At 38.1% G+C, this 27,350-nt stretch overlaps 1 protein-coding gene across 6 annotated transcripts in view; it reads left to right on the top strand.

Annotated features, from left to right (window-relative positions):
* PCDH15 (protocadherin related 15) overlaps window positions 1-27,350 on the top strand; it is a 1,703,323-nt gene that overhangs the window by 1,176,691 nt on the left and 499,282 nt on the right. For all 6 annotated transcript variants that reach the window (XM_078434112.2, XM_078434113.2, XM_078434110.2 and 3 more), the window contains one exon: window positions 8,993-9,153. In XM_078434112.2, coding sequence (XP_078290238.2) covers window positions 8,993-9,153 — 161 coding nt within the window. The remainder of the gene's footprint in view (window positions 1-8,992; window positions 9,154-27,350) is intronic.

Raw genomic sequence — 27,350 nt, 5'->3', positions numbered from 1 at the left:
ATGAGTCCATGGTTTTTCCAATGGTGGGTGGGACTAGAGATGTGGCTCACGTTTAAACTACCTTTTTATAATCATCACACTTAAAAATTGTATAGTCTGTCTCTTCAACTGCATCAACTTGTTGTTCTGAAAGTAACAAGATCTTGCAGAATTCTAAGAGTATGAACCTTTATCACTTCAGTATGTCCATGAATTGAGTACGTTGTAATTTACTTAGTCTATGTTTTACCATTTGGCCCAGCTGATAGCGTAAGCAGATGTTGGTGAGCATTTTAACCTCAGTAGTATGACTTCTGGGCTTGTTCTCTTGTTCACTTTTATTTTTGCTGGGAAGAAATGGCTTTTGCTTCGTGACACATTCTCCGTGATAAGTGAATGAACTGTTGCCCCCTCCTACCCTTTTATTTTATGTTCTGCATCTGCATGGTTTTCTTCTTGTTTTCTCCTTCTTGTTTTATGTATATTCTGTGCTTCTTTAATCGCAGTTGTAAAAAAAAAAGTGATATTTTATTTTAAAACATGGTGGCTAATATTTCCAATTAGCCACAAAACAAAATGAAACAAAATGAATAAGTCCTTTCACATGCTTTAGTCTATATAAACTCCCAGTGGCAACAGGGTGAACAGTATTATTCATTGAGTAACAATGTGCTTTTGCTTACATACATTATTCCTCATGATAATATATATTCATTAATGTGTATTAATTATACATTAGTATATACCATGGTTGTTCCAAGGGACTCTGGGTTAGTGTGTTCACTTTTTTTTTTAAGCTTATTTATTTATTTTGAGAGAGCAAGAGTGCAGGAGTGGGGGAGGGACAGAGAGAGAAGGAGGGAGGGGATCCCAAACAGGCTTCATGCCGTCAGTGCAGAGCCCAACTCAGGACTCAAACTCACGAACTGCGAGATCATGACCTGAGCTGAAATCGAGAGTTGGATGCCCAAGCAACCGAGACACCCAGGTGCCCCCAGTGTGTCACTTATTAAACTAATAAACTAATTTAACTAATAAACTAAATATTAGTTTAATAAATAAACAAATAATAAATAATAATAATAATTAATAATAAATAAATGATAAATAATAAATAAATAATAAATAAACTAAATAAACTAAAATTAGTTTAATTAATAAACTAATTAAACTAATGCTCCCAGTCTCAGCGGGCGATTTATTGGGCTATCCCTTAATGCCAGCTATTTATTCTCTTTGATGAGTGGTAAGCTATAAGGTCAAAGGCTATATCTATACCTATGTATAATCTGGAAAAACTAGTTCTAGGGTCCGTTCATTGATTGCATGGTACCATGCTCCCTATATTTTACTTTAGAATTATTTCCGTTTTGACCCTTTACGTTTTGTCAAGAAAATAAAAGGGTACAGAATTCCACATAATCCATCTATGCCCTGACAGGATCTCTGTGTGGGTTTCCCATGATCCCAAAACAAAATTTCCAAGGTTTTTATCATTTCACATTTTTTTTTTAAAGTTTACATGTTTCCAGTGTGATAGCAAGACATAGAGAAAGGAGATCTAAATTGTGAACTAATAAAGCTGGAAAACTGGGGTTCAGTCCTGGGTATGTGTTTATGAGCTACACCGCCTCGGTCAGGGCATTTTCAGGGCTTGGGATAAAGACGTGGAGAAACCAGAAGGTCAGCTTCATTTTATTCATGAAAAATTATGATGAAATGGCAGGGTCTCTTCTGTTTCTAAAATTCTATGATTCTGTCTTGTCTTTCTTTCTTTCTTTCTTTCTTTCTTTCTTTCTTTCTTTCAATTCATTTACTTAACATACAGTGTAGTATTGGTCTCAGGAGGGGAACCCAGGGGGTGGATGGTAGGATAGGTTAAAATTCTGTGATTCTATTTTTAGTTGTATAAGTGACGTATAAACAAAATAAACCTGCCTAACATACCTTCTACACCAATATGTATAATACATATGTATTTGCTTAATACTTTATTCACACCAGAATACAGATACTAGCAATTGTCTAGAGGGCCAGGTATTCATATTAATTTCTAAGGAAAGAATGAAAGATAGAAGGAAAAAAAAACTATCTCATTCCTGAAGTTTTATAATTGTATGTCCGTGTCATGCTTGTGGGATCACTATTGACCATTATGAAATAGGAATCACATGTAAGTAAAAGGTCTCGTCCCTCAAGTAATGTGAGTGAAGTGCACTTGAACAAAGCTGCCCATTTGGCAATGGTTTGTTCTTTTGAGGTGAATAAAATATAAATTAAAAGACCAAGGTCACTTTGCAAAGCAGTGTACTTGTAATTTTGTAAGTTTAACCGCTGTTGACTTGATTGGTATCATTTTCAATCTTTAGCATATATTGTGTGTGGTTAATATATCCTTAATATACAAATCCTAGCCCAATCAAAATCTATGTTTTGTATGAAGTTGTTGAATACTCATGTGTTTCTTTCCCTGAAGGAGTTTATCAAGTAGCTATCTAGCTATAAGAACATATTCTTAGCTGAAATGTATACTTTATAGAACCGTAAACCGAGAAGTGTGAAAAAAATTAAAGTAGACAGACTACTTCCAGGAAAGTCCTAGAAAGTCTTGACAAAGAAGCAGATTTGAGCATGAGAAGAAACTCCCTTAGCCTGTGAATCTTGTAATCTAGATTTTACTCAATAACAACTATATCATGGGCATGCTTACTGGTTAACCTCACTGAAAAACTACAGATAGCTACATTTTCATTTTCTTCTTTTCCTTTTTTTTTTTTTTTTTTTTTTTTTTGAGAGAGAGAGAGAGAGAGAGAGAGAGAGAATATCCCAAGCAGGCTTTATGCTGTCAGTGCAGAGCCTGACTCAGGGCTTGAACCCACAAACCATGAGATCATGACCTCAACTGAAATAAGAGTCAGATGCTTAACCAGCTGAGCCACCCAGGTGCCCCAATTTCAAATTTGTTTTGATCAAATAATACACATTTGGGAGCTTTGTTTATGTTTTCATTTGCAGGGAGTAACATGCAATGGATTCTTTCAGGTAGATCATGTAGCTGAGCATTCTTCCAATTGGCTTAAACTGGGCAAAGATTGTTGCAAGAGATTTTATGCAACCCATGTTGGTTATATATCTTGAATAATTAATTGTTTCATAGCAACAAGTGGTTTCTGTGCACAGAGTGATTTTCTTTTTTTTAATGTTTGGAATGAACCCAAACAGGCTATTACTCTGTCTCCCTGTAGAACTTACTTTTTCAGCTTCATTGAATTAGGTTAATTAGAAAGGCAATGGACCCCCTCCCACTGCCACCCCCGTGGCATTTTTAGAGAGTAATTCACTTGTGGTATAACTGCCTATTTAAAGAAGCAAATGACTTTCACAGGAAAAACATTAACTATCCAAATTTTATTTATGCTATATAAAGTATAGATAAATATATGTAGTTAATCTAAATATAGATATAATATATAATGCACTATAAAATGATATATAGTGATATAAAATAATATAATATAAATATTATATATTTAATATGTATAGTTACATATAATATATAATACAATATGAATAATGTAATATAAAATAATATAAAATGATATATAATATACAAAATCAGATAATAATGTAAATATATATGAATATAATATAAATATATATTTTGTTACTATAATACAGGTGTTTTCGATTTTAGTTCCTATCAAATTAAACATGTTCTGGGGATAGGAAAATAGTGTTCAGTCTGAAGATCACTATTAGTATGAATTTGTGAAGTAAGACCTTTTTTTGCCATCAAATCTAATCTGAGTTCCTATGAGAAAAAATCAGAATTGTCTGCAGTTAGGAAGTGGAAAGAGTGGGTACCACCCCCTCAAAATAGTAGGCCCAAACACATTGCCCATCAGTTGGATCAAGAGGTTCTGTCTACACCTTTATCTACAGAAAGGATTCTCTTTCTACCTTCTAACTTCCCAGAATAATTATTTGGGACTCAAATCTTCAGAGTCCATAAAAATTCTTCCAGACTGCCGCCATGTCTGTGTGTTGACCAAACATGATAATCCTAGCTTTGTGAAATGAACAGTAGACTTGGTTAGTAAAGAACACTGGGACGTAAAATAAATCACTTTGCTTTAGCTTCGGGTCATTTCTCTTTCAAAATGGTGTTAATGGCATCAACAGCAGTAACCATAATTACAAATGCTCAAGTCCTTCTTCTGTATGAGGGATAGCAATCAGTGCTTTGCCTGTATTATCCGGTTCAGTCATCCAGGAACCCAATAGGCTCTTCTTTGATACACTTACATTATGCACATCAGTAAGTAGTGAATGGCATTGGTATAACAAGGAAATTGTATTGATGCATAAGTTACTTTATAATATGTTTATGTTTTGAAATATTCTGGACAAGCTTTTTCCATACTTAAGAAGAAAGACTTGTGAGAAGATCTTAAGAACAAAGCTGAAAATCTGCAGTCCCTTTATTTAGTACAAGTAGAACCTGAATTAGCATCTACACCTGATAGATATGTCTGCTTGGAGAAGTTATAGATATAGATGAAGTGACTGCAGAGTTATTTTTTTCTGAATTAGAATAATAGATTCATGAAGGAAGCTAAACACCCAACCAAGTTTCTACTTTGGATGAAAAAGGTCTCTACCTAGTAGCAAATCACCCTCAATACTTACTTTTTGAAGGAAGGAACACAGACCCCAGGGTTTAAGTTTGGCAAACATAGGCCATGATGTTTTGTGAAAATACCATTAAGTATTTAACTGTTCTAGTGTTTTTATTGATTTTCGACTACTTTGGTTTCTGTTAGTGCTCTGGATACAAGAATACGTGTGTCTTTCAGTTACGTACATACAGCATTATAGAACTATCTGTCCTGCTTTCGTCCTGATTTTATAAAAAGAGAAATTGAAGGTGAGTGGGGTTAAGTAATCCAGCCACCTTCACACAGTTGGCAAGTGGTGGACCCAGGACTGGATTCTGTCACTTCCAGGGAAGGCTCTCTTAACTTCTGTGACATGAATATCAAACTAAGTTTAATTCCTTTTTCCTGATTGCAACTGTTTTATTATTATTATTATTATTATTATTATTATTATTATTATTATTATTGCAAAAGGAAAATTTCACAGAAGAGGAGCCTGTCTTGGGTCCTAACATATTCTTCAAGACAGATCTCTTCAGGTTAACACCTGTTGATCAATGGATCCCTCTACTTTGATGCAGTATGTCTCATCACCTGTAATAATAGCCTTTGTTCTGGTCTGCTCTCTGGTAATAGAGCCATCCAGCTTCCTTAATCAGTGCTGCATTATGTATCCTACCCTTTTCTTTGTCATGTATCTGTGTCTTTATATTCCAGATGGAGTCAGGGGTAGGAATAGATTTTCAGCATCACACAGGAGGGGTTAAAAGGAAGGTTTTACTGGAAAAGGTGGAAGCTTGCAGAACAAGAGAGGAGGCAAAGTTACCATGCTCTCCCCAAATGCCCAGATTTCCTGCCAGACAGCTGTTGGCCAGCCTTGTCTCAGTACCCAGATGCCCAGGCTCACACCCTGACCTGTGGCAAGTGTAGTCCCCACCACCAGGTTGCAGACAGACCTTCCATAACCCTGGGCCACAAGTCCCCTGCTCTACTGGGAGGAGGTAGAAGACGAGGCTCTCTGGGAAAACCAGAAGGAATACCTACATTCTTCTTTTTCCTCCTCCTCCCCTCTCCCACCCCTTCTCCTCCTCCTCCTCCTTCCTGATTTATGCATTCATTTTTTCTTTTCTTTCTCTCCCTCCTCCTTCTTCTGCTTCCTGCTTCCTGCTTCCTGCTTCCTGCTTCTTCTTTCTTTCTTCCCCTTCCTCCTCGTCCTCGTCCTCGTCCTCGTCCTCGTCCTCGTCCTCGTCCTCATCCTCATCCTCATCCTCATCCTGGTCCTCGTCCTCCTCCTCCTCCTTTTGAAAAATATTGCCCTTTGTGTCATGCCTCCTTCAGCCATGCTCCATTCTCTCTGGTTCTCCAAACTTTTGCTGCAAGGTAACATGGCTTGTGAAAGTATTGAGAGATTTTGGCAACATGAAGGCATATTCTGGTGAAAGAGAAGCTCTTCTTCTGTCGCCATACCAGCACTAGGACCAGTTACTGATGAGTCCCAGTCACCAAAACCACAGAGCTGACAAGGAAGCAAGAAAACAGTTAGATTTTCTCCATGAAAATTTAAAAAAAAAAAATTAAATAAAGTATAAGTCCAGATACGTTGTTTTAGTTTCACTGTGTGAATTGTCATTAACATAATGATTACACCTTCCTCTGGTTACAACCCATTTGGACCGTAAAGGGGAGCTCACTGCCCCATCCTTCCACGTGTCCCCATGGTGTGTCCCCGTGCCTTCAGACGCTGCTGCCCCTGCAGTGATGCATGGGTGAGTCAAGGCATAAACCTCCTGTTAGTTCACCTGCTATTGTACATTCCTTTGTTTATTTATTTTTATTTATCTAAACCCAAGTTAGTTCACATACAGTGTAGTATTAGTTTCAGGAGTAGGGGCACCTGGGTGGCTCGGTTGGTTATGTGTCCGCCTTCAGCTCAGGTCATGATCTCACAGTTTGGGGATTCAAGCTCTGTGTTGGGCTCTGTGATGACAGCTCAGAGCCTGGAGCCTGCTTTGGATTCTGTGTCTCCCTCTGTCTCTGCCCCTCCCCCACTCATTCATTCATTCATTCATTCTCTCTCTCTCAAAAATAAATAAAGATTTAAAACAATTAATAAAAAATGGAGTAGAACCCAGTGATTCATCACTTACATGTAACACCCGGTGTTCATCCCAAAAAGTGCCCTCCTTAATACCCATCACCCATTTGGCCCATCCCTCACCCACCTGCCCTCCAGCAACCCTGTTTGTTGTCTGTATTTGAGTCTCTTATGACTTGCCTCCCTCCCTGTTTTTATATTATTTTTACTTCCCTTCCCCTATGTTCATCTGTATTGTATCTTAAATTCCACATATGTATGAAATCATATGATATTTGTCTTTCTATGACTGATTTCACTTAGCATAATACACTCTAGTTCCATCCACGTTTTTGCAAATGCCAAGATTACATTCTTTTTGATTGCCTAGTAATACTCCATTGTATCTCTTATGGTTTGCCTCCCTCTCTATTTTTATTTTATTTAAACAGAAAATAGAATCCCATTGACTTCCCTAATATTGACAGTACTTACCACATAATTTTTAAGTGTTAGTTATATGAATTATTTGTAAATAAGTGTGTACTTGAGCCTTGAACATATTACTAGGTCAGAAAATGCCATCATTGGGACCCCTGGGTGGCTCAATCATTTGAGTGTCTGACTCTTGATTTCTGCTCAGGTCATGATCTCACAGTTCATGGATTCGAGCCCCTTGTAGTGCTCTAGGCTGACAGCATAAAGCCTACTTGGGATTTTCTCCCTCCCTCTCTCTCTGCCACTCCACCCCTAGCACTCTTTTCTTTTGCTCAAGATAAATAAACTTAAAAAAAAGAAAAGAAAATGCCATCATTGTCAGACTGTACTTTTGGATGTATTATCTGTAGCTAGTCATTTGCCATTTCAAAAAAAAAAAAATAGAAGAATCACTTTCACTCAATTTTTATATCTATGTGTACTAGTATGTGGAAAAAGTAGAAGGAAATAATCTTCACTTAGACATGCATTTGTGTGTGTGTGTTTAATCATTATTCAGATTTATTGTTACAGAAGAACAATTGTTCCTTTCAACATTCCCTAGGCAGGTAAAACTGACTGATAATAATGTTATAAAGAAATATTACAGCTATTACTATTGTTATTATTACTATTACTATTACTATTAATTTGCTGAGAAAATCTTCCAAAGAGACCGCCCCCTTTATTTGTAACTATACAATGATATAACATTTGGGCCTTAAGAAAATGCAGCTGTCACATTTTGCATTATTATTCAAGCTAGATTTATATTTATGGATTATCTATATATTATTGTGTGTTATCCTGAGGCAATGGGTTCTGTAGATATTCCATTTATTCTAATGTTTTTCGGGGGTACATTTTTATTTGCATAGCCACATCTTTTCTAGATGCCATAATTTTAATAAAATGGATGGGCTGAAAATGATTGCCCTAAGCTATAGTGCACTACTCTTTGGCAAAGGGATTGTTGGTGTGTGTGTGGGCGGGGGGGTGCAGAATGGGATTTGAATTGCATCAGTGCTGTTTGCATCCAACTTGTAAAATGCATGGAATCTTTAACAAAATAGGGAAGATTGGAGATGTCCTGTCTTTTCAACTCATCCAACAAATGTCCACAATTTAGCCTGCCGAAAGGATAATAAGAAAGCAAGCATCACAATGCCACATTGGACTAGCATGTTGTTCTGGTCAAGCACCCCAGACGTGTCTTAAAGAAGAATGGACTCAGTCATGGGTCTGCACACTACTTTTGACTTTCACATTGAGATTTATGTTTTATGGATTTGCTCTAAGATGAAAGAAGAAAGAAGCAGTTCTCACCATGGGAGACCCTGCTACTTCTTTATCTCTTCCTTTTCTTCCTCTCTCTTATTTTCAGGACATCTCTTTTCATATCGGAAGTCTTACTGAGTGAACTGAAGTATCAGCCTCTGTTACTTCAGGATCTCCTTTTGTTCAGGGTGAAACCCAGTGATGGCTCCTGTGAGAAGCGATGGACAGGGAGGGGAGCAGGTTTAAGTTGTCCAAAGGGAAACAAGAAATAGATGATGAAACTCACCAAGTGGCTGAATCTCTGCCTGCCACCCTCATCTCCAAATAAACATCATTTATAAATAGTGGAATAAAGGTGATTTTCACCCTTTTGAAACAGGACGTCTTCTGTATCATGCCAGATGTTACGTTGGATGTTTTTTGCTTTAAAACAGACTTGCCAGTCAGCTGGCATTTAAGCGTATGATCTTGTTAAAGATGCTGTACGAGTAGAATATGTCTTCAAATAACTGTCTCTGGCCCACAGGTACGATTCTGGTGGATAACATGCTGATCAAAGGGACTGCGGGAGGACCAGACCCCACCATCGAACTTTCCTTAAAGGACAATGTGGATTACTGGGTGTTGCTGGACCCCGTCAAGCAAATGCTCTTCCTGAACAGCACGGGCAGAGTTCTGGATAGAGACGTTAGTGACTCTTTTTTCCTTTTGTCCCTGTGTTACAACCTTACTATAGTTTTCATCACTGCATGTGTTTGTTGAGGATGATCTCGGACTTTCTTTATATGATTTGAGATTCTTTTCTGTGCTTATCAACAAAAACATTTGTTTAACTCCTTGAAGGAAGAATAAGAAGGGGAGGGGCCATCTGTGTCTGGGAGAATGATTGTATTTCCCTCTGACCCCCAGGAACGCGTGGAGGGTAGATGTTCACACAAAGGAGTGGTGACTTTGGAAGAGCAGGGGAGGCAGAGCGAGGGCCCACGCCAGAGTGTGGGCGTGCAGCAGGTGTTGCTTGAGGATGCAGAGTGACAGGAAGAGCACAGGGGCTGCCGTCACTAGGAGTGAGCACGGGGTGAGGGGTGGGTTTGTGGCCGTGTGCGTGTAGGGCTGGGGAAAAATCAAAAGAAGGTGAGCGTGAGTTTCCTAGCGATGTGCCAGTCCAGCTGTGACCTAAGCAGTAAGGCAGCCTGACCTACGTATTGTGTCATGAAGAATAGCTCAGCTACCAAAGCTGCTGAATGTCTCATTTCCGAAAAAGTGGGAAGACTTGGGTAGATTTATGTAGGCTTCTAAGTGTTGAGTGCAGAGATGAGTGTGCGTGTGCGTGCATGTGGCCGGGCGTGCACGACAGTAATTGTGCAGGACCTTGGGAGTACATCTAAACATGTGTGTACTCCCAAAGTTCCAGGTCATGAAATCCAAATGTCAGACCCTCAGCGTAATGAACCTGAATCATCTCCCTGCATCACTCAGATTTATGATCCGCTCTACAATACAGTGTGTGGAGTGGATGACCCCTGACGTAGTTCATGTCTAAAATTTGGAGTCTTAGAGCTCTGCGGTCAGGGGGTGGGTGGGAGGGTATAGGGCAGGATGGGTTGTCTTTGTCCACTTGGGGGCCCCACACGCAGCTGACTGAGCAGATGTGAAGCACCGGTGGCAGTGGACAGTATGAGTGACACTGTCAGGCTCAACATGGGGGAAAAAGTCAGCCTGGATGCTGCCCCCGGTCCCCCACCACCCCCTACTGACTGCTGTTTATACCCCACACTTTGCAATTTTGGCCGGGCGGCTATGAGAGTATAAAATGGAATGGGAACCATTATTATCTATTATCGTAGCTTAATTTACTTCCTAAGTCATAACTTTTGTGACAGTAGTGTGGATAATGGCACCCAGGCTGCACCAGTGCCCCCAACTGCGACCATACAGGCTCCCTTTCCTGGCCTTCATTAGGGGCATTCACATCCATGTCACATGGATTTCATTATGTAACCTGTTAGGAGAATTCTAGAATACTCATCTAGACCACTGTTATTTTATACGGTTTCCTTTTCTTAAAATCACCTACTACCTAAGTATAATAATTTACTAGTTTACTGGCAAATTACTTTCTTTTTGACACCATTTTTTTCATGTGATATTAAAAGCACAAGTTCTAGAGTGAATGAGTAGAGACAAAGGATATACTTCAGTATAAATAAATGGTGTTCTGTGTCTCCAACCTAAAACATTATTTAATTACTTACTAAAGATTGCCTTTACCTTCAGAAAAAAGTATCTGCTTCCCTAGTGTTATTTTTTATTTCTAATAAGGGCAGCATTTATTGGACATTGGCTCAACTGAAACAGTACCGTGGGAATACACTTAAAATTGTTTGACTTAAAAGTAATGATTGCAAAAAATGTGACTGAATACAGTTTATGTGTTCATCTGGGCTGATTTATTTATTTATTTTGGTTTATTTATTTATTTTTGAGGGACAGAGCAAGCAAGAGAGAGAGAGAGAGAGAGAGAGAGGGAAACACAAGCAGGGGAGGGGCAGAGAGAGAGAATCCCAAACAGGATCTATACTCTCAGCACACAGCCCAATGTGGGGCTCAATCCCATGAACTGTGAGATCATTACCTGAGCGAAAATCAGGATTCAGATGCTTAACCAAATGAGCCACCCAAGTGCCCCAGGCTATTTTCATTTTTTAAACACGATAATAAAGCTAATTTCCACCTACTTAAAATGTTCTTTGGACTAGGAATGGTATGGTCAAGTTAAACTTGCCAAGGTATTTCCTAAATTAAAGTGTTGTCAGTGGATACTTACCTGAATTATCTAAAGATGCAGATTAGAACATCTAAAGAATATTAAGTGTGAAATGAATATTGCAGAGGAACATCTATAAACGAAAAGCAAAACATATGCTCACGTAGGTGCGACATATTAGCAACTTGGCAAACAAATTCATTGAAATAATGGGAAGAAATAAGTAAAAGACATGATGATAGTACATATGAGGTCAAGGTTAGGTTCACTAAATACAGTATGTACTTTCAATGTAGTATTTTTTAGAGTTTGCTGATTACAGATGCTTTACAGAATCTTTGGATTTTAGAGGCGGAAGGACTCTTAAAGTTTTGCTAATTCAATTTTTTTTCCCATAATCTGTGCAGTAGATTTTGAACCAGTGAGTCTTTAACATTTAGCACTTGCCTGTGGTGAAATGAGAATAATAAAACAATGGGGTGATTTTGTTTATTTATTTTTGTCTCCAAAGCTAAGTGTGTTCATTTTATTCTGATATCATGCCCTCTTTGCATTTTTTATTTTCTGTGGACCTTGTAGATTATAGATGGCTTTTGCTTTAAAAAAAAATAACGTTTATTTATTTTTGAGAGAGAGAGAGACAGAGCATGAGCAGGGTAGGGGCAGAGAGAGAGAGAGAGAGAGAGAGCCAGTGAGCAGAATTGGAAGCAGGCTCCAAGCTTCAAGCTGTCACCACAGAGCCCGACGTGGGACTCAAACCTACTGACTGTGAGATCATGACCTAAGCCGGAGTCGGATGCTTAATCAACTGAGCCACCCAGGCGCCCCTATGGCTTTTGCTTTTTGAAAGTCTTTCTTAAAGAAAGAAAAGATTATCTATCTCATGTTAGCTTTCCATGGTTTTTGCTGGCTTGTTCTTTTCTGGTATGTTGTTGTTGTATATTTTACTCGCCTGCTGCTCTAGTGTGCTGTGTTTAGGTGAAGAGAGTCTAAGTCCACGCAGCTAATTAACTAGTTCGCCATGCTGCCCAACAATTGGTCTTTGGTGTCAGGTAATTCTTCTTGGATAAATGTGCGAGATGGATTTAAGCGAAGCATCAGAAGTCTAAGTGTAAACATAGTAAAAAGAGAAATGTGGAAGAAGTAAGAAGTGTAAGAATAAGAGTAACAGTGTGTAGTGTCAACCTGCTAGCTGGTAATGGGGGCCATCGAGTTAAAGAGTGACCATGAAAGGGGAAGAGAATAGTTTGATATAAAAAAAAAAAACCCTGCCAAATCTTTATAATATAACAGAAATGAATTGTGTCATTAAGAAATATTTTCTTGGGCACCCATGTGTCTCAGCTGGTTAAACAACAGACTTCATCTCAGGTTATGACTCACGGTTTATGAGTAAAGCCCCACATCAGGCTCTGTGCTAGTAGCTTTGAATCCTCTCCCCCCACCCCCCAAAATAAATAAATAAACTTAAAAAACAAAAAGAACTATTTCCTTGGAGGCTCACTGTATTGCTGGTTACTAAGTTTTGATGAGTCAAGGAAATAATGATAGGCTGAAATCAATCTTTCATTGATGGATTTGTTATTAAGTCTTCATTTTGGGGAGATAGAGCACTTAGGATTACCATCAAATCTATGGACTCATTTCTCAAGAAAAAGTTTATTTGCACATGAATGAATTGCCACCAAATTCAAGAGTTTCAGTAACTACCAAGGTTACCTAGACCCCAGGTTATAGGTTTTGCCTTGGGAAAGCATCTTCCTACTTTTCTTACTCTTAAATTGTTAAGAGGGTTTTACATCTCAAAATCAGTAATTGTAAACAGAAGCAAGAAAAGGAGTTGTTGGCTGTACTTTCATATCTATACTTTCATATAGCAGCCCACTAGAGTAACTGGCTGTGGTCCTAATGCTTTCCTGAGCCATTAGATGCCTGCCACGTTTTCCATAATAGAAAGTGATCTCCATGTGACTCGGAAAAAATAAATCTCAGTATAAGCTCTTGCTTCAATGCAGCTTACTATGTCCTATATTAATCTTTGAATTTTTTAAATTCTTGTGAATTGCTTTCTCTGACGCCATGACACTTTTACGGCTTTATTCATCAAAGTCTAAAGGTGTTTATTCTGAAAATTCTTAACCCAGCGCCCATCTGTTTTATGTGAAGCACAGACTATTGCTGCTAGTAAAGGAGTGTGGTAAACCCATGTTTTCAGTCCAAATCCAATCACAACTGGAAATTTTAATTTTATTTAACAGTAAAATAATATCAGCTTATGGCACACATATCAGAAAATAAAAATCATATGTGCAAACATTATTTTCCATCTAAGGAAAATATTTAATATTTATCCTGCTGTATATTATTTCAAACATATATATGTGTTGGCATGTGTCTTTATAGTATCACACTGGGTATGATGTTTCAGCCTTTTTTAATGTGATTTGTAATATACTTCCTTTCATGTGAATGAATGTATATATAATCATTTTTACTGGCTGCATAGTGTTTCATTGGATGAATAAATCAAGATTCTTTTTCAAAACAGTCTCCTATTTTGGACATCAAGTTGGAAGTTATTGATGATTTTCTTTTCTTGCCATATCTTTGTCCAGTTTTGATATCAGGGTAATGCTGTCCACATAAAATGAGTTTAAAAGAATTCCCCCTTCTATCTTGGAAGAGTTTGAGATGGATTGATCTCCATTTGTCTTTGAATGCTTGGTAGGATAGAGCAGAAAAGCCATCTGGTCCTGGACTTTTATTTGTTGGGAGGGTTTTGATGACTGATTCTATTTCCATGCTAGTAATCATTCTGTTCAGATTTTCTATTTCCTCATTATTCAGTCCTGTTAGATGGTATATTTCTAGGAGTTTGTCCATTTCTTCCAGTATGCCCAATTTGTTGAGACATAATTATTCATAGTAGTCTCTTCTGATCCTTTGAGATATCAGATGTAATGTCTTCTTGTTTCTATTTTTTTTAATATACGAAATTCATTGTCAAATTGGTTTCCATACAACACCCAGTGCTCATCCCAAAAGATGCCCTCTTCAATACCTATCACCCACCCTCCCCTCCCTCTCCCCCATCAACCCTCAGTTTGTTCTCAGTTTTTAACAGTCTCTTATGCTTTAGCTCTCTCCCACTCCAACTTCTTTTTTTTCCTTCCCCTCCCCCATGGGTTTCTGTTAAGTTTCATACATATATTTCTCTGTATGGCTTATTTCACTTAGCATAACACTCTCCAGTTCCATCCATGTTGCTACAAAAGGCCATATTTCATTCTTTCTCATTGCCACGTAGTACTCCATTGTGTATATAAACCACAATTTCTTAAAATTATTTTAATGTTTTATTTTATTTTTGAGACAGGGAGAGACAGAGCATAAACAGGGAAGGGTCAGAGAGAGGGAGACACAGAATCTGAAACAGGCTCCAGGCTCTGAGCTGTCAGCACAGAGCCCGATGCGGGGCTCGAACCCACGGATCGCGAGATCATGACCTGAGCCGAAGTCGGCCGCTTAACCGACTGAACCACCCAGGCGCCCCAAACCACAATTTCTTTATCCATTCATCAGTTGATGGACATTTAGGCTCTTTCCATAATTTGGCTATTGTTGAGAGTGCTGCTATAAACATTGGGGTAAAAGTGCCCCTATGCATCAGCACTCCTGTATCCCTTGGGTAAATTCCCAGCAGTGCTATTACTGGGTCATAGGGTAGATCTATTTTTAATTTTTGAAGAACCTCCACACTGTTCTCTAGAGCGGCTGCACCAGTTTGCATTCCTACCAACAGTGCAAGAGGGTTCCCGTTTCTCCACATCCCTGCCAGCATCTATAGTCTCCTGATTTATTCATTTTGGCCACTCTGACTGGCATGAGGTGATATCTGAGTGTGGTTTTGATTTGTATTTCCCTGATGAGGAGCGACGTTGAGCATCTTTTCATGTGCCTGTTGGCCCTCCGGATGTCTTCTTTAGAGAAGTGTCTATTCATGTTTTCTGCCCATTTCTTCACTGGATTATTTGTTTTTTGGGTGTGGAGTTTGGTGAGCTCTTTATAGATTTTGGATACCAGCCCTTTGTCCAATATGTCATTTGCAAATATCTTTTCCCATTCCGTTGGTTGCCTTTTAGTTTTGTTGATTGTTTCCTTTGCTGTGCAGAAGCTTTTTATCTTCATGAGTTCCCAATAGTTCATTTTTGCTTTTAATTCCCTTGTCTTCGGGGATGTGTCAAGTAAGAAATTGCTATGGCTGAGGTCAGAGAGCTCTTTTCCTGTTTTCTCCTCTAGGGTTTTGATGGTTTCTTGTCTCACATTCAGGTCCTTTATCCATTTTGAGTTTATTTTTGTGAATGGTGTGAAACAGTAGTCTAGTTCCAACCTTCTGCATGTTGCTTTCCAGTTCTCCCAGCACCATTTGTTAAAGAGACTGTCTTTTTTCCATTGGATGTTCTTTCCTGGTTTGTCAAAGATTAGTTGGCCATACTTTTGTGGGTCTAGTTCTGGGGTTTCTATTCTATTCCATTGGTCTACGTGTCTGTTTTTGTGCCAATACCATGCTGTCTTGATGATGACAGCTTTGTAGTCGAGGCTAAAGTCTGGGATTGTGATGCCTCCTGCTTTGGCCGTCTTCTTCAAAAGTACTTTGGCTATTCGGGGCCTTTTGTGTTTCCATAGGAATTTTAGGATTGCTTGTTCTAGTTTCGAAAGAATGCAGGTGCAATTTTGATTGGGATTGCATTGAATGTGTAGATAGCTTTGGATAGTAATGACATTTTGACAATATTTATTCTTCCAACCCATGAGCATGGAATGTTTTTCCGTTTCTTTTTATCTTCTTCAATTTCCTTCATAAGCTTTCTATAGTTTTCAGCATTCAGATCTTTTACATCTTTGGTTAGATTTATTCCTAGGTATTTTATGCTTCTTGGTGCAATCATGAATGGGATCAGTTTCTTTATTTGTCTTTCTGTTGCTTCATTGTTAGTGTATAGGAATGCAACTGATTTCTGTACATTGATTTTGTATCCTGCAACTTTGCCAAATTCATGTATCAGTTCTAGCAGACTTTTGGTGGAGTCTATGGGATTTTCCATGTATAGTATCATGTCATCTGCAAAAAGCGAAAGCTTAACTTCATCTTTGCCAATTTTGATGCCTTTGATTTCCTTTTGTTGTCTGATTGCTGATGCTAGAATTTCCCACACTATGTTAAACAATAGCAGTGAGAGTGGACATCCCTGTCGTGTTCCTGATCTCAGGGAAAAAGCTCTCAGTTTTTCCCCATTGAGGATGATGTTAGCTGTGGGGTTTCATAAATGGATTTTATGATGTTTAAGTATGTTCCTTCTATCCCGACTTTCTCAAGGGTTTTCATTAAGAAAGGATGGTGAATTTTGTCAAATGCTTTTTCTGCATTGACTGACAGGATCATATGGTTCTTATCTTTTCTTTTATTAATGTGATGTATCACGTTGATTGATTTGCGAATGTTGAACCAGTCCTGCAGCCCAGGAATGAATCCCACTTGATCATGGTGAATAATTCTTTTTATATGCTGTTGAATTTGATTTGCTAGTATCTTATTGAGAATGTTTGCATCCATATTCATCAGGGATATTGGCCTGTAGTTCTCTTTTTTTACTGGGTCTCTGTCTGGTTTAGGAATCAGAGTAATACTGGCTTCATAGAATGAGTCTGGAAGTTTTCCTTCGCTTTCTATTTTTTGGAATAGCTTGAGAAGGATAGGTATTATCTCTGCTTTAAATGTCTGGTAGAACTCCCCTGGGAAGCCATCTGGTCCTGAACTCTTATTTGTTGGGAGGTTTTTGATAACTGATTCAATTTCTTCGCTGGTTACGGGTCTGCTCAAGCTTTCTGTTTCTTCCTGATTGAGTTTGGGAAGTGTGTGGGTGTTTAGGAATTTGTCCCTTTCTTCCAGGTTGTCCAGTTTGTTGGCATATAATTTTTCATAGTACTCCCTGATAATTGCTTGTATCTCTGAAGGATTGGTTGTATTCATTCCATTTTCATTCATGATTTTATCTCTTTGGGTCATCTCCCTTTTCTTTTTGAGAAGCCTGGCTAGAGGTTTATCAATTTTGTTTATTTTTTCAAAAAACCAACTCTTGGTTTCATTGATCTGCTCTACAGTTTTTTTAGATTCTGTATTGTTTATTTCTGGTCTGATCTTTGTTATTTCTCTTCTTCTGCTGGTTTAGGGTATCTTTGCTGTTCTGCTTCTATTTCCTTTAGGTGTGCTGTTAGATTTTGTATTTGGGATTTTTCTTGTTTCTTGATATAGGCCTGGATTGCAATTTATTTTCCTCTCAGGACTGCCTTCACTGCATCCCAAAGCATTTGGATTATTGTATTTTCATTTTCGTTTGTTTCCATATATTTTTTAAATTCTTCTCTAATAGCCTGGTTGACGCATTCATTCTTTAGTAGGGTGTTCTTTAACCTCCATGCCTTTGGAGGTTTTCCAGACTTTTTCCTGTGGTTGATTTCAAGCTTCATAGCATTGTGGTCTGAAAGTATGCATGGTATGATCTCAATTCTTGTATACTTATGAAGGGCTGTTTTGTGACCCAATATATGATCTATCTTGGAGAATGTTCCATGTGCAGTCGAGGAGAAAGTATATTCTGTTGCTTTGGGATGCAAAGTTCTAAATAGATCTGTCAAGTCCATCTGATCCAATGTATCATTCAGGACCCTTGTTTCTTTATTGACCGTGTGTCTAGATGATCTATCCATTTCTGTAAGTGGGGTGTTAAAGTCCCCTGCAATTACCACGTTCTTATCAATAAGGTTGCTTATGTTTGTGAGTAATTGTTGTATATATTTGGGGACTCCCATATTCAGCGCATAGACATTTATAATTGTTAGCTTTTCCTGATGGATAGACCCTGTAATTATTATATAATGCCCTTCTTCATCTCTTGTTACAGCCTTTAATTTAAAGTCTAGTTTGTCTGATAAAAGTATGGCTACTCCAGCTTTCTTATGACTTCCAGTAGCATGATAAATAGTTCTTCATCCCCTCACTTTCAATCTATAGGTGTCCTCAGGTCTAAAATGAGTCTCTTGTAGACAGCAAATAGATGGGTCTTGTTTTTTTTATCCATTCTGATACCTTATGTCTTTTGGTTGGAGCATTTAGTCCATTTACATTCAGTGTTATAGAAAGATATGGGTTTAGAGTCATTGTGATATCTGTAGGTTTCATGCTTGTAGCAATGTCTCTGGTACTTTGTCTCACAGGATCCCCCTTAGGATCTCTTGTAGGGCTGGTTTAGTGGTGATGAATTCCTTCAGTTTCTGTTTGTTTGGGAAGACCTTTATCTCTCCTTCTATTGTAAATGACAGACTTGCTGGATAAAGGATTCTCAGCTGCATATTTTTTCTGCTCATCACATTGAAGATGTCCTGCCAATCCTTTCTGGCCTGCCAAGTTTCAAAAGAGAGATCTGTCACGAGTCTTATCGGTCTCCCTTTATATGTTAGAGCATGTTTATCCCTAGCTGCTTTCAGAATTTTCTCTTGTTCCTAATTGTGTTTATTTGAATCCTCTTTTTTGTTTTTGTTTTTTTTTCCCCCATTGGTGAGTGCAGCTCAAAGTGGCTCAATTTTGTTACTCTTTTCGAAGAAAGCTGTTAGTTTGGTTGTTCTTTTCTGTTGTCTTTTAGTCTGTATTTCATTTATTTCCAATCTGAAATTTGTTATTTTCTCTCTTCTACTAACTTTGGATTTCATTTGCTCTTTTTTTTCTAGTTCATTTAGATGTAAAGTGAGATTATTTATTTGAGATTTTTCTTATCTTTTGATGTAGGCGTTTATGAACTTCACTTTTAGCACTGCTTTTGCTGTATCTCGTCAGTTTTGGTACATTGTATTTCTACTTTCAATTGTCTCAAGGTATTTTTTTTATTTCTCTTTTCATTTTTTTTCTTTGGTCCACTGGGTTTTCAGTTGCATGTAGTTTAATCTCCACTGTATATGAATTTTCTAGTTTTCTTCTTATAATTGATTTCTAGTTTTATACCATTGTGGTTGGAAAGGACACGATACAGTTTCAATATTCCTATATTTATTAATGCTCATTTTATGGCTTACCGTGTGATCTATCTTGGAGAAAGTTTCCTGTGCACTTGAGAAGAAGTATATTCAGTTGCTCTTGAATAGAAGATTCTGTATGTGTCTAAGTCCATCTGGTCTAATGGGTCGTTCAAGGCCGATTAAGTTTCCTTAATGATTCTCTGTCTGAATGATCTATGCATTGATGTAAGTGGGGCATTAAAGTCCCCTACCATTATTGTATTGCTGTCTATTTTTCCCTTTATGTCTGTTAATATTTACTTTATAAATTTAGGTGCTCTTATGTTGTGTGCATAAATGTTTACAAATGTCATATCCTCGTGTTGGACTGACCTCATTATCATTATTAATGTCTTTCTCTGTCTCTTATTACAGTCTGTGTTTTGAAGTCTTTTTTTCTTTTTTCTGATATAATACAGCTTATCCTGCATCTGATTAGTTTCCTGATGTGCAGTTACTTAGATTGTTGCCAAAAGTCTTTGTGTTGTTTATTTCGTGAGTATAATGAATCATCACAAAAAATGTAGGGATGCTCTGAATAGCAAAACAGAGCCCACAATCAGGGGTTGACCCTGCTAACAATGCCAAAGCTCCATATTATGGTCACTAGGGTGGAATTCATTTTAGTGTTTCTTAGGGGAAAGTTGCTCTGGAAATTTTTTATTAGTGGGATTTTTTTCCATGGAGCTTTTCAAATACAATGATGCTTGTCCAAGTGTCTTAGCCCATCTGGGCTGCTGTAAAAAATGCCAAAGGCTGGGTGCCTTGTAAACAGCAGAAACTTCTTTCTCACAGTTCCAGAGGCTGAATGTGTGAAACCAGGTGCCAGCACAGTCAGGCACAGGTCCTCTCCAGGTTGCAGACTTCTTTTATTCTTACATTGTGGAAAAGGACAAGGACTCTGTCTTAGGCCTCTGTTAGAAGGGTGTTAATCTCATCACCTAGTCACCTGATTCATGTTGTTAAAGGGGGAATAAGAAGTAGATGATGAAACTCACCAAGTATTAGAATTTTTGTCTTTTACCTTCACCCCCTCCCTAAAATATATTTTATGAGTAGCATAATAAAGGTGTGTTTACCATTGTTAAATTATGCCTAAAGTTGAATAAATTCTGCATTGAGACATACTTTCTTTTTTTCTTTTTTTTTTTTTTAATTTTTTTTAACGTTTATTTATTTTTGAGACAGAGACAGAGCATGAACGGGGGAGGGTCAGAGAGAGGGAGACACAGAATCCGAAACAGGCTCCAGGCTGTCAGCACAGAGCCCGACGTGGGGCTCGAACCCATGGACCACAAGATCGTGACCTGAGCTGAAGTCGGCCGCTCAACCGACTGAGCCACCCAGGTGCCCCGAGACATACTTTCAAGTGAGCCAAAGACCCCACCTCCTAATACCATCACATTGATCATTAGTATTGCCACATGTGAATTTGGGAGGGCCAGAACATACAAACACTTGCATAGGAATATTCTTATTTTATTCAAAATTCTTTGTCTTATAAGGAAGGCACAAAAATGCCTTCAAATTAGCTGAAGTTGATTGGTGAAAAATATTAAGAATATCAACATCATAGGTGCACCTGGGTGGCTTAGTTAGGTGCCCGACTCAACTCAGGTCTTGATGTCAGGGATGTGGGTTCAAGCCCTGCTTCGGGTTTGTTGTTGGGCATGAAACCTACTAAAAAGAAAAAAAAAAAGGAATATCAACATCACAGAAATGAGAAATAATTTGATTCTTTTTTGTATTGTATTGAATATTGTAAATTTGCCAGGGACAGAGGAAACTATTTGTTCTTGGACCACATGATCTGTACATTTCTTTGTGTATGTGCTGTGTTTCCTTCTTCCTACAGTTCAGAGTCCTCTGTGTATTTCTAATTCTCTCACCCCATTTCTTTGGTTGTATGTGGCTTTTTCTCTTACCAGCGTCCGCTCTGTTGCACCAGGCCCTGTACACTTTTAATGGAAAATGACCACAGTTACTGTGTTTTATCTAATTGATGAGAGAGAGCATCTAAATCCTCACAGGCGTGACTCAGTTACAGCTGGGGGAGCCAGGCGCGGCCACACGGTACACCCTTCTTCCACCTGTTCCTTCTGCGGTAGTGAGGGGGAAGTGTGTGTTCCAGAGAAGGAATTCTAAAACATGTCTTCTGTGCTTTGTTCAATGAGGCCATAAACTATCTCTTAATGGAAACATTCGGGCAGTTATGGCCACCTAGAACTAAAAGAGAATTTAATAGGAATAGATGCACATTTTTAAGATTGAATGCTGAAAAAAATAAGCTAATAAACAAATGATCCCTACAAAAATTTCCAAGGATAAAAATAATCTTTAAAACTTCTCCAGCCTCCAATGTTTGCATTTAATTAGAAAACTTGTATATGACATTGTATATGACTTTTGACAATTTTTAAGCTTTGTCCATAGGTCTTTCCCTCATGGTCATTATTTTTTATTCCCTATTTTTATTTCAGTTTACTAAAGTTACCTCGATTTTCTTCATGAAAAAGAGAGACAGAGAAGGAGAAGGTGTAAAATGAAGAGTCACGAATGATAAAATAACCAAAACATGTTGTCTGGCATGAAAATTAGGTCTCAGTAATGAAGGAGCATCACAGTCAAAATGATGGTCTCACTTGGCCAATATTACCTGGTCACTGTTGGGCATAATTGTCATAATGACATCAATGACTAAACAGTAATAGAAAGAAAAATAGGATTGCCGCATGGTCTTATTATACTTATCTCACAACTCTGGAAAAACTTTCATAGCTTGACCAGAGAGAAATCGTGTTTGTGGAAATCCCCAACATCTTACCTTCTCCTCTTTCAGACTCTAAGTTCACAGCTGTACAGAGGGCATGGACTCTCACGCCTGTGCCCGAGCCAATGTCCCCGTGACTACCAAGCTGCCCGCTTTCACTTCCACGGAGTCGTCCTGATGGCTCGCACTTGGACTTTGGGACAGTCTCCTAATAGTCCTCTCAGCATATGTCAAGACTCAACCTGTTTTACATTCAAACACAGTTCTGACCTTGTCAACAGATGACTTTTCATTGCTATTATGCCTTCCCTGATATTCTTTTATCTCTGTGATTAGAATCTACCTTTAGCCTTGGCCATCAGTTGAATGTTATCTACTACCAAGACACGCCTTACATGCCACTCCCTACGTAAAATATTCCTTTTAAAAAATTTTATTGTATGTTTTTTAATTGGGAGAGAGAGAGAGAGAACGAACGAACAAGTGGGGCAGGAGCAGAGAGAGAAATTTCCAACTAGGTTCCCTGCTCAGCACAGAGCCCAAAGCAGGGATCAATCTCATGAACTATGAGATCGTGACCTGAGCCAAAATCAAGAGTCAGGCGCTTAACCAACTGAGCCACCCAGGCACCCCCTACATATCAGAGTTCTTAATGTTACACTGTTACGAAATTTCTTGCTCTAAACTCTAAAGTCTTCAAAACTCTTTGACTTGCATTGTATTTAAGTTCATCTCACATCAATTTTATGGGATTTGCTTACCTCACATCATATTAATCCTAACTCACATTGAACTTTGAATTTAATAAATACAAGTCAATAAACTGAATGCCCTTAATAGTCGATTATAAAAAATTTATCGGGGCGCCTGAGTGGCTCAGTCGGTTGAGCGTCCAACTTCGGCTCAGGTCATGGTCTTGCGGTCTGTGAGTTCAAGCCCTGTGTCAGGCTCTGTGCTGACAGCTCAGAGTCTGGAGCCTGCTTCAGATTCTGTGTCTCCCTCTCTCTCTTCTCCTCTCCCACTCATGCTCTGTTTCTCTCTCTCTCTGTCAAAAATAAATAAACATTTAAAAAATTTAAAAAAATTATCTTAATATTACATTATACCTAATTATAGTTTCAAATTGGTAATTTCTTCCTTAGTCAACTTATGTCAATATACCATTTATTATGATTATGGAAGTTTAATTTGTGAGGGGAAACTCATAACTCCAGCCAGCCATTTCCTTTAAGTCTTTTCATTATTTAAAAATAATTCAAAAACATACTGTGTCTTATTTCCTTTCACTGTCTTATAGTTATTTGTGAAATAATGAAGATTTTTCACTTTCTGAAAGTAGTGAGTACATAGGAAGAAAAAGCATGACAAAATCCATTCATTCCTGTGAGGATTGAGGTTGGCCTTTGCTTTAGGAGAAATAAAATCAATTCTTTTATACAGGTTTGCTAAAAACATGTTTTCTTATTAAATCAGTGAGCCCTCCAAATAACATGGTTTCTGGAGAAAACTCAATTCCCCTTGGATGTAAGATGTTTGCTACAATCAACAATGTTCACATCAATAAATTTCTTACAAAAATGACTTTGCATGTTAAATCCTAAGTTATTGTCTGAACACCTCATAATAAAATTTTAAATTTTTGTCTTTTTCAAATCACAAAATTCATACATATTTGTTGGTAATTTTTCCCTTCTTACTTTCTACCCTCAACCTTACTCTTCAAAGCTAACCTCCATCAACTGTTGGTATGTATCATTCCCAAACCTTATTTATGCGTATCAAAACTTATACTCGATATACACTAATGTATAAAAATGTGCAACTATGCCCTCAGGTATCATGTTAAACATTCATTTTCAAACTGGGAGAATAGTTGGCATGTCTAGGTATAATACGAATGGTAGTTGTTTTGAATAATTAGCCCAAAACAATTTCTACACAGGTTTTTTTTTTCTTCGTTATGAAGCAATTGAAGAGAATTAGGGAAGGTAAAATTGGTTGAACAGTTGTGAAAGATAAACCAAAATTTCCCTAACAGATTCCTAAGCCTTTTGTGGTCCCCAAACTCTCACTGACTTGTAGAGCTGCACTTGCTATATTTATGACCTTCTTATGCGGCAGAATAGAATCTATTCCAAGGCAAGATTACAACGTGTGTTATATATGAGCCGCAGGGAATTCTGGCCTTCAGCACGATCCATTATGGTTGGAATTTATTGCAAGCTAAGGTCTATCCATGCTGCTCACAGTTGCAAGGGAGCTAGAGTTGAGAGTGACAAGAGTTCCGAGTGACCTGGTTACATCTAATTTATGGGCACTTCACGGGACCAAGTAGGGGCTCAGTGCACAGTGCATTTGATTCCCTACCTGCAGAGATTGTGACCTCTCTGTCCAGTGCTAGCACTCACTACAGCATTAGAAGCTGAGAGGAAATGGGTTTGTAGGGCTCTTTTGTAATATTCAGAAGATAAATAACTTTAGAAGAACGTAATTCGCCCAGATGTCTTCCGAGAGATGCCAAGTACAAACACAGTACAAGTATTTGGTTTCCTTTGGTTGTCTTTGTGGCTTTTCCTCTTTTGCTGCTATTGTTGTTTTTACTTTACAATTGAAATACACAGGACTTGGCTCAAAAATCTATTGAAGAAAACACTTTAAAACTGATAGTAAAAAGGGAGAGACCTAATCTTTTTAAGTGATCTTTTTGCCTCGAGGTTCCTTATTTTCAATGATGTCTTGCTTGTCAGATGGTCCCTTCTATTCTGCACTGCCTTGCATTAATACAAAACCTCTACTTATATTGAAAAGAAATGCTTTGTGGTATTTTTTTATTCATTGTTGTTATTTCTTCTCTCTGAGACTACAGTGAATAAGCTTATATATCTTTTCAAAACAACCATTTAGATGTGGGGTGCATCTTGAGTGTTTTAGATTAAATATCCTCAGATTGTATCACACGTTCTCAAGGTGTTCAGACTTTACATCCTATTTGCCCATAAAATAGTGCTAACTAGAGCCTGGCCATCTCTGCATCTGATATTACTAACGAATATGAAGTTTGTACCAAGGCTCCATTGTCCGTTGACAGCATTGATGCGAAAACTCATCTCTCGCTCATCGAGATTTCACAATGATATTTTTGCATTAATGTGTGTAGCCATTTATTATACTTGGTTAATACCAATAAGGTGATTTCAATTTATTATTATAAAAATATATCATTGTGTAACCTATTATTCTGTCTTACTAAAATGATTTCGAATGTTGTCTTTTGTCATTAAATGTATGCTATATCCTTCGGAGCTTTGTGGCATTCACAGATTTTTTTACACATGACCTTAATGTCTTCATTTATGTCAGTAATTAAAAGTGGAATGAGGTATATATCAGAACACTGAGTTATATGGCACTCACCAGATAACCTCCCTGCGTATGTTAATGATTCTTCAATTGATTCTTTCTGGGTACATTTATTCAGTCTGGTACAAACAGATTAAAATGCTTTTTTTCCTTTTACACTGAATGTAAAAATATCTCAAGATTAAATAATGTTTGCTTCAGTTTAGATACGGTTTCTACAGTATTCTTCTCACTTAGAAATGTGGCATGTGGGGTGCCTGGGTGTCTCAGTCAGTTAAGTGCCCGACTTCAGCTCAGGTCATGATATCACAGTCCATGAGTTTGAGCCCCACATTGGGCTCTGTGCTGACAGGTCAGAGCCTGGAGCCTGTTTCAGATTCTGTGTCTCCCCCTCTCTCTGACCCTCCCCCATTCATGCTCTGTCTCTCTCTGTCTCAAAAATAAATAAATGTTAAAAAAAAATTTTTTAAATGTGGCATGTGACATTTTTTGAACCTATGCTCACTTCCAGTAAGTGATGCTATAACTTTAAATTGGTTTCAATCCAAATATTTAATAATTTACTTCATAATCCAAAATTATAGTTTATATTTTAAGAATTCCATGTTTTTTGCTTTCTTGGGTATTTAGCTTTTTTTTATAATTAAAAAGATAATTGGGGCACCTGGGTGGCTCAGTTGGTTAAGCATCCAGCTTCGACTCAGGTCATGATCTCATGGTTCATGGGTTTGAGCCCTGCATCGGGCTCTGTGCTGACAGCTCAGAGCCTGGGCCTGTTTCAGATTCTTTGTCTCCCTCTCTCTGCCCCTCGCTCGCTCATGCTCTGTCTCTCTCTTTCTCTGTCTCAAAAATAAATAAAACATTTAAAAAAAATTTACATCTGCTAGCTGTGCCTAGGGCAGGGTAACCTCATATGATACTCAGAATGATCCTATCCTATCGGTCTTTAATTTTATCTCTGTTTTTAGAAATGAGCAATCAAAGCACTGAGAGGTTTTGTACGGAGTGTGCGGCTAGTAGGTCTCTGTTACTGGCCGGAAGTCACGTAGTCTGACGTGGGGAGTCCACACCATTATCTACTCCAGGCACAGTACTGGTTACTGGGCAGAGAGCTTCAGTCATGACAAAACGCCACACCAGGCTTTATGGAGCTGCCAGTGCAGTGAAGGGGGACCAACAGAACTAAACGTATAAAATATGTCATATGCCAAGTGGTGGGTGAGAAACGTAGTACGGAAAATAAGTAGTGCGGGGAGAAGTTGAAAGGGGAGAGCAGGCTGGAAGACGACGTGTCAGAATATGTCATTCTGATAAAATGATGTATTTTGTGTGACAGCTTCGTAAGCTCAAAAAAGGCTTGAAAAGCACAAAGAAATATTTTGTAGTGTTAAACGCTTTGACTCGAGGGTCAAACAGATGTAGGTCTGCGCCCCAGTTCTGAAAGGTCTTGGCCATGTGACCTGAGTAATAAGTGCCCTTTGGATGACACTTTTCCCCTTCAGGAATTTATCATTAAAAATAGGGGCAAGTTGGCACATATTTATGCGTAGAATATTTATTGAAGTATGGTTTATAATGGGAAAAGTGGACAACATAGAGCATCTTGTTGTAAGTTTCTACTAAGACAATTATGCTATCAACTATATGAAATCATATAATATAGCATCACAGTAGATACCTAATTACTGTAGTCAATCTGTATTTACAAATTTGGGATGCTATTCGTGTGTGTGTGTGTGTGTGTGTGTGTGTGTGTGTGTGTGTATAACAGGAGTATATTTGTATTTGGAGAGAGAAAGATTAGCAAAATAAACACTTAAATGTATAGAATGAGTAAATATGGTTGGTGGATTATGAATGGATTCTCTTCTTTTGATTATA

Source organism: Panthera onca, chromosome D2 (genome assembly GCF_046562875.1).
Source record: "Panthera onca isolate mPanOnc1 chromosome D2, mPanOnc1 haplotype 2, whole genome shotgun sequence".
Classification (NCBI taxonomy): domain Eukaryota; kingdom Metazoa; phylum Chordata; class Mammalia; order Carnivora; family Felidae; genus Panthera; species Panthera onca.
Note: the sequence above shows the minus strand (reverse complement) of the source record. Positions and strands in the feature narration are given on the sequence as shown.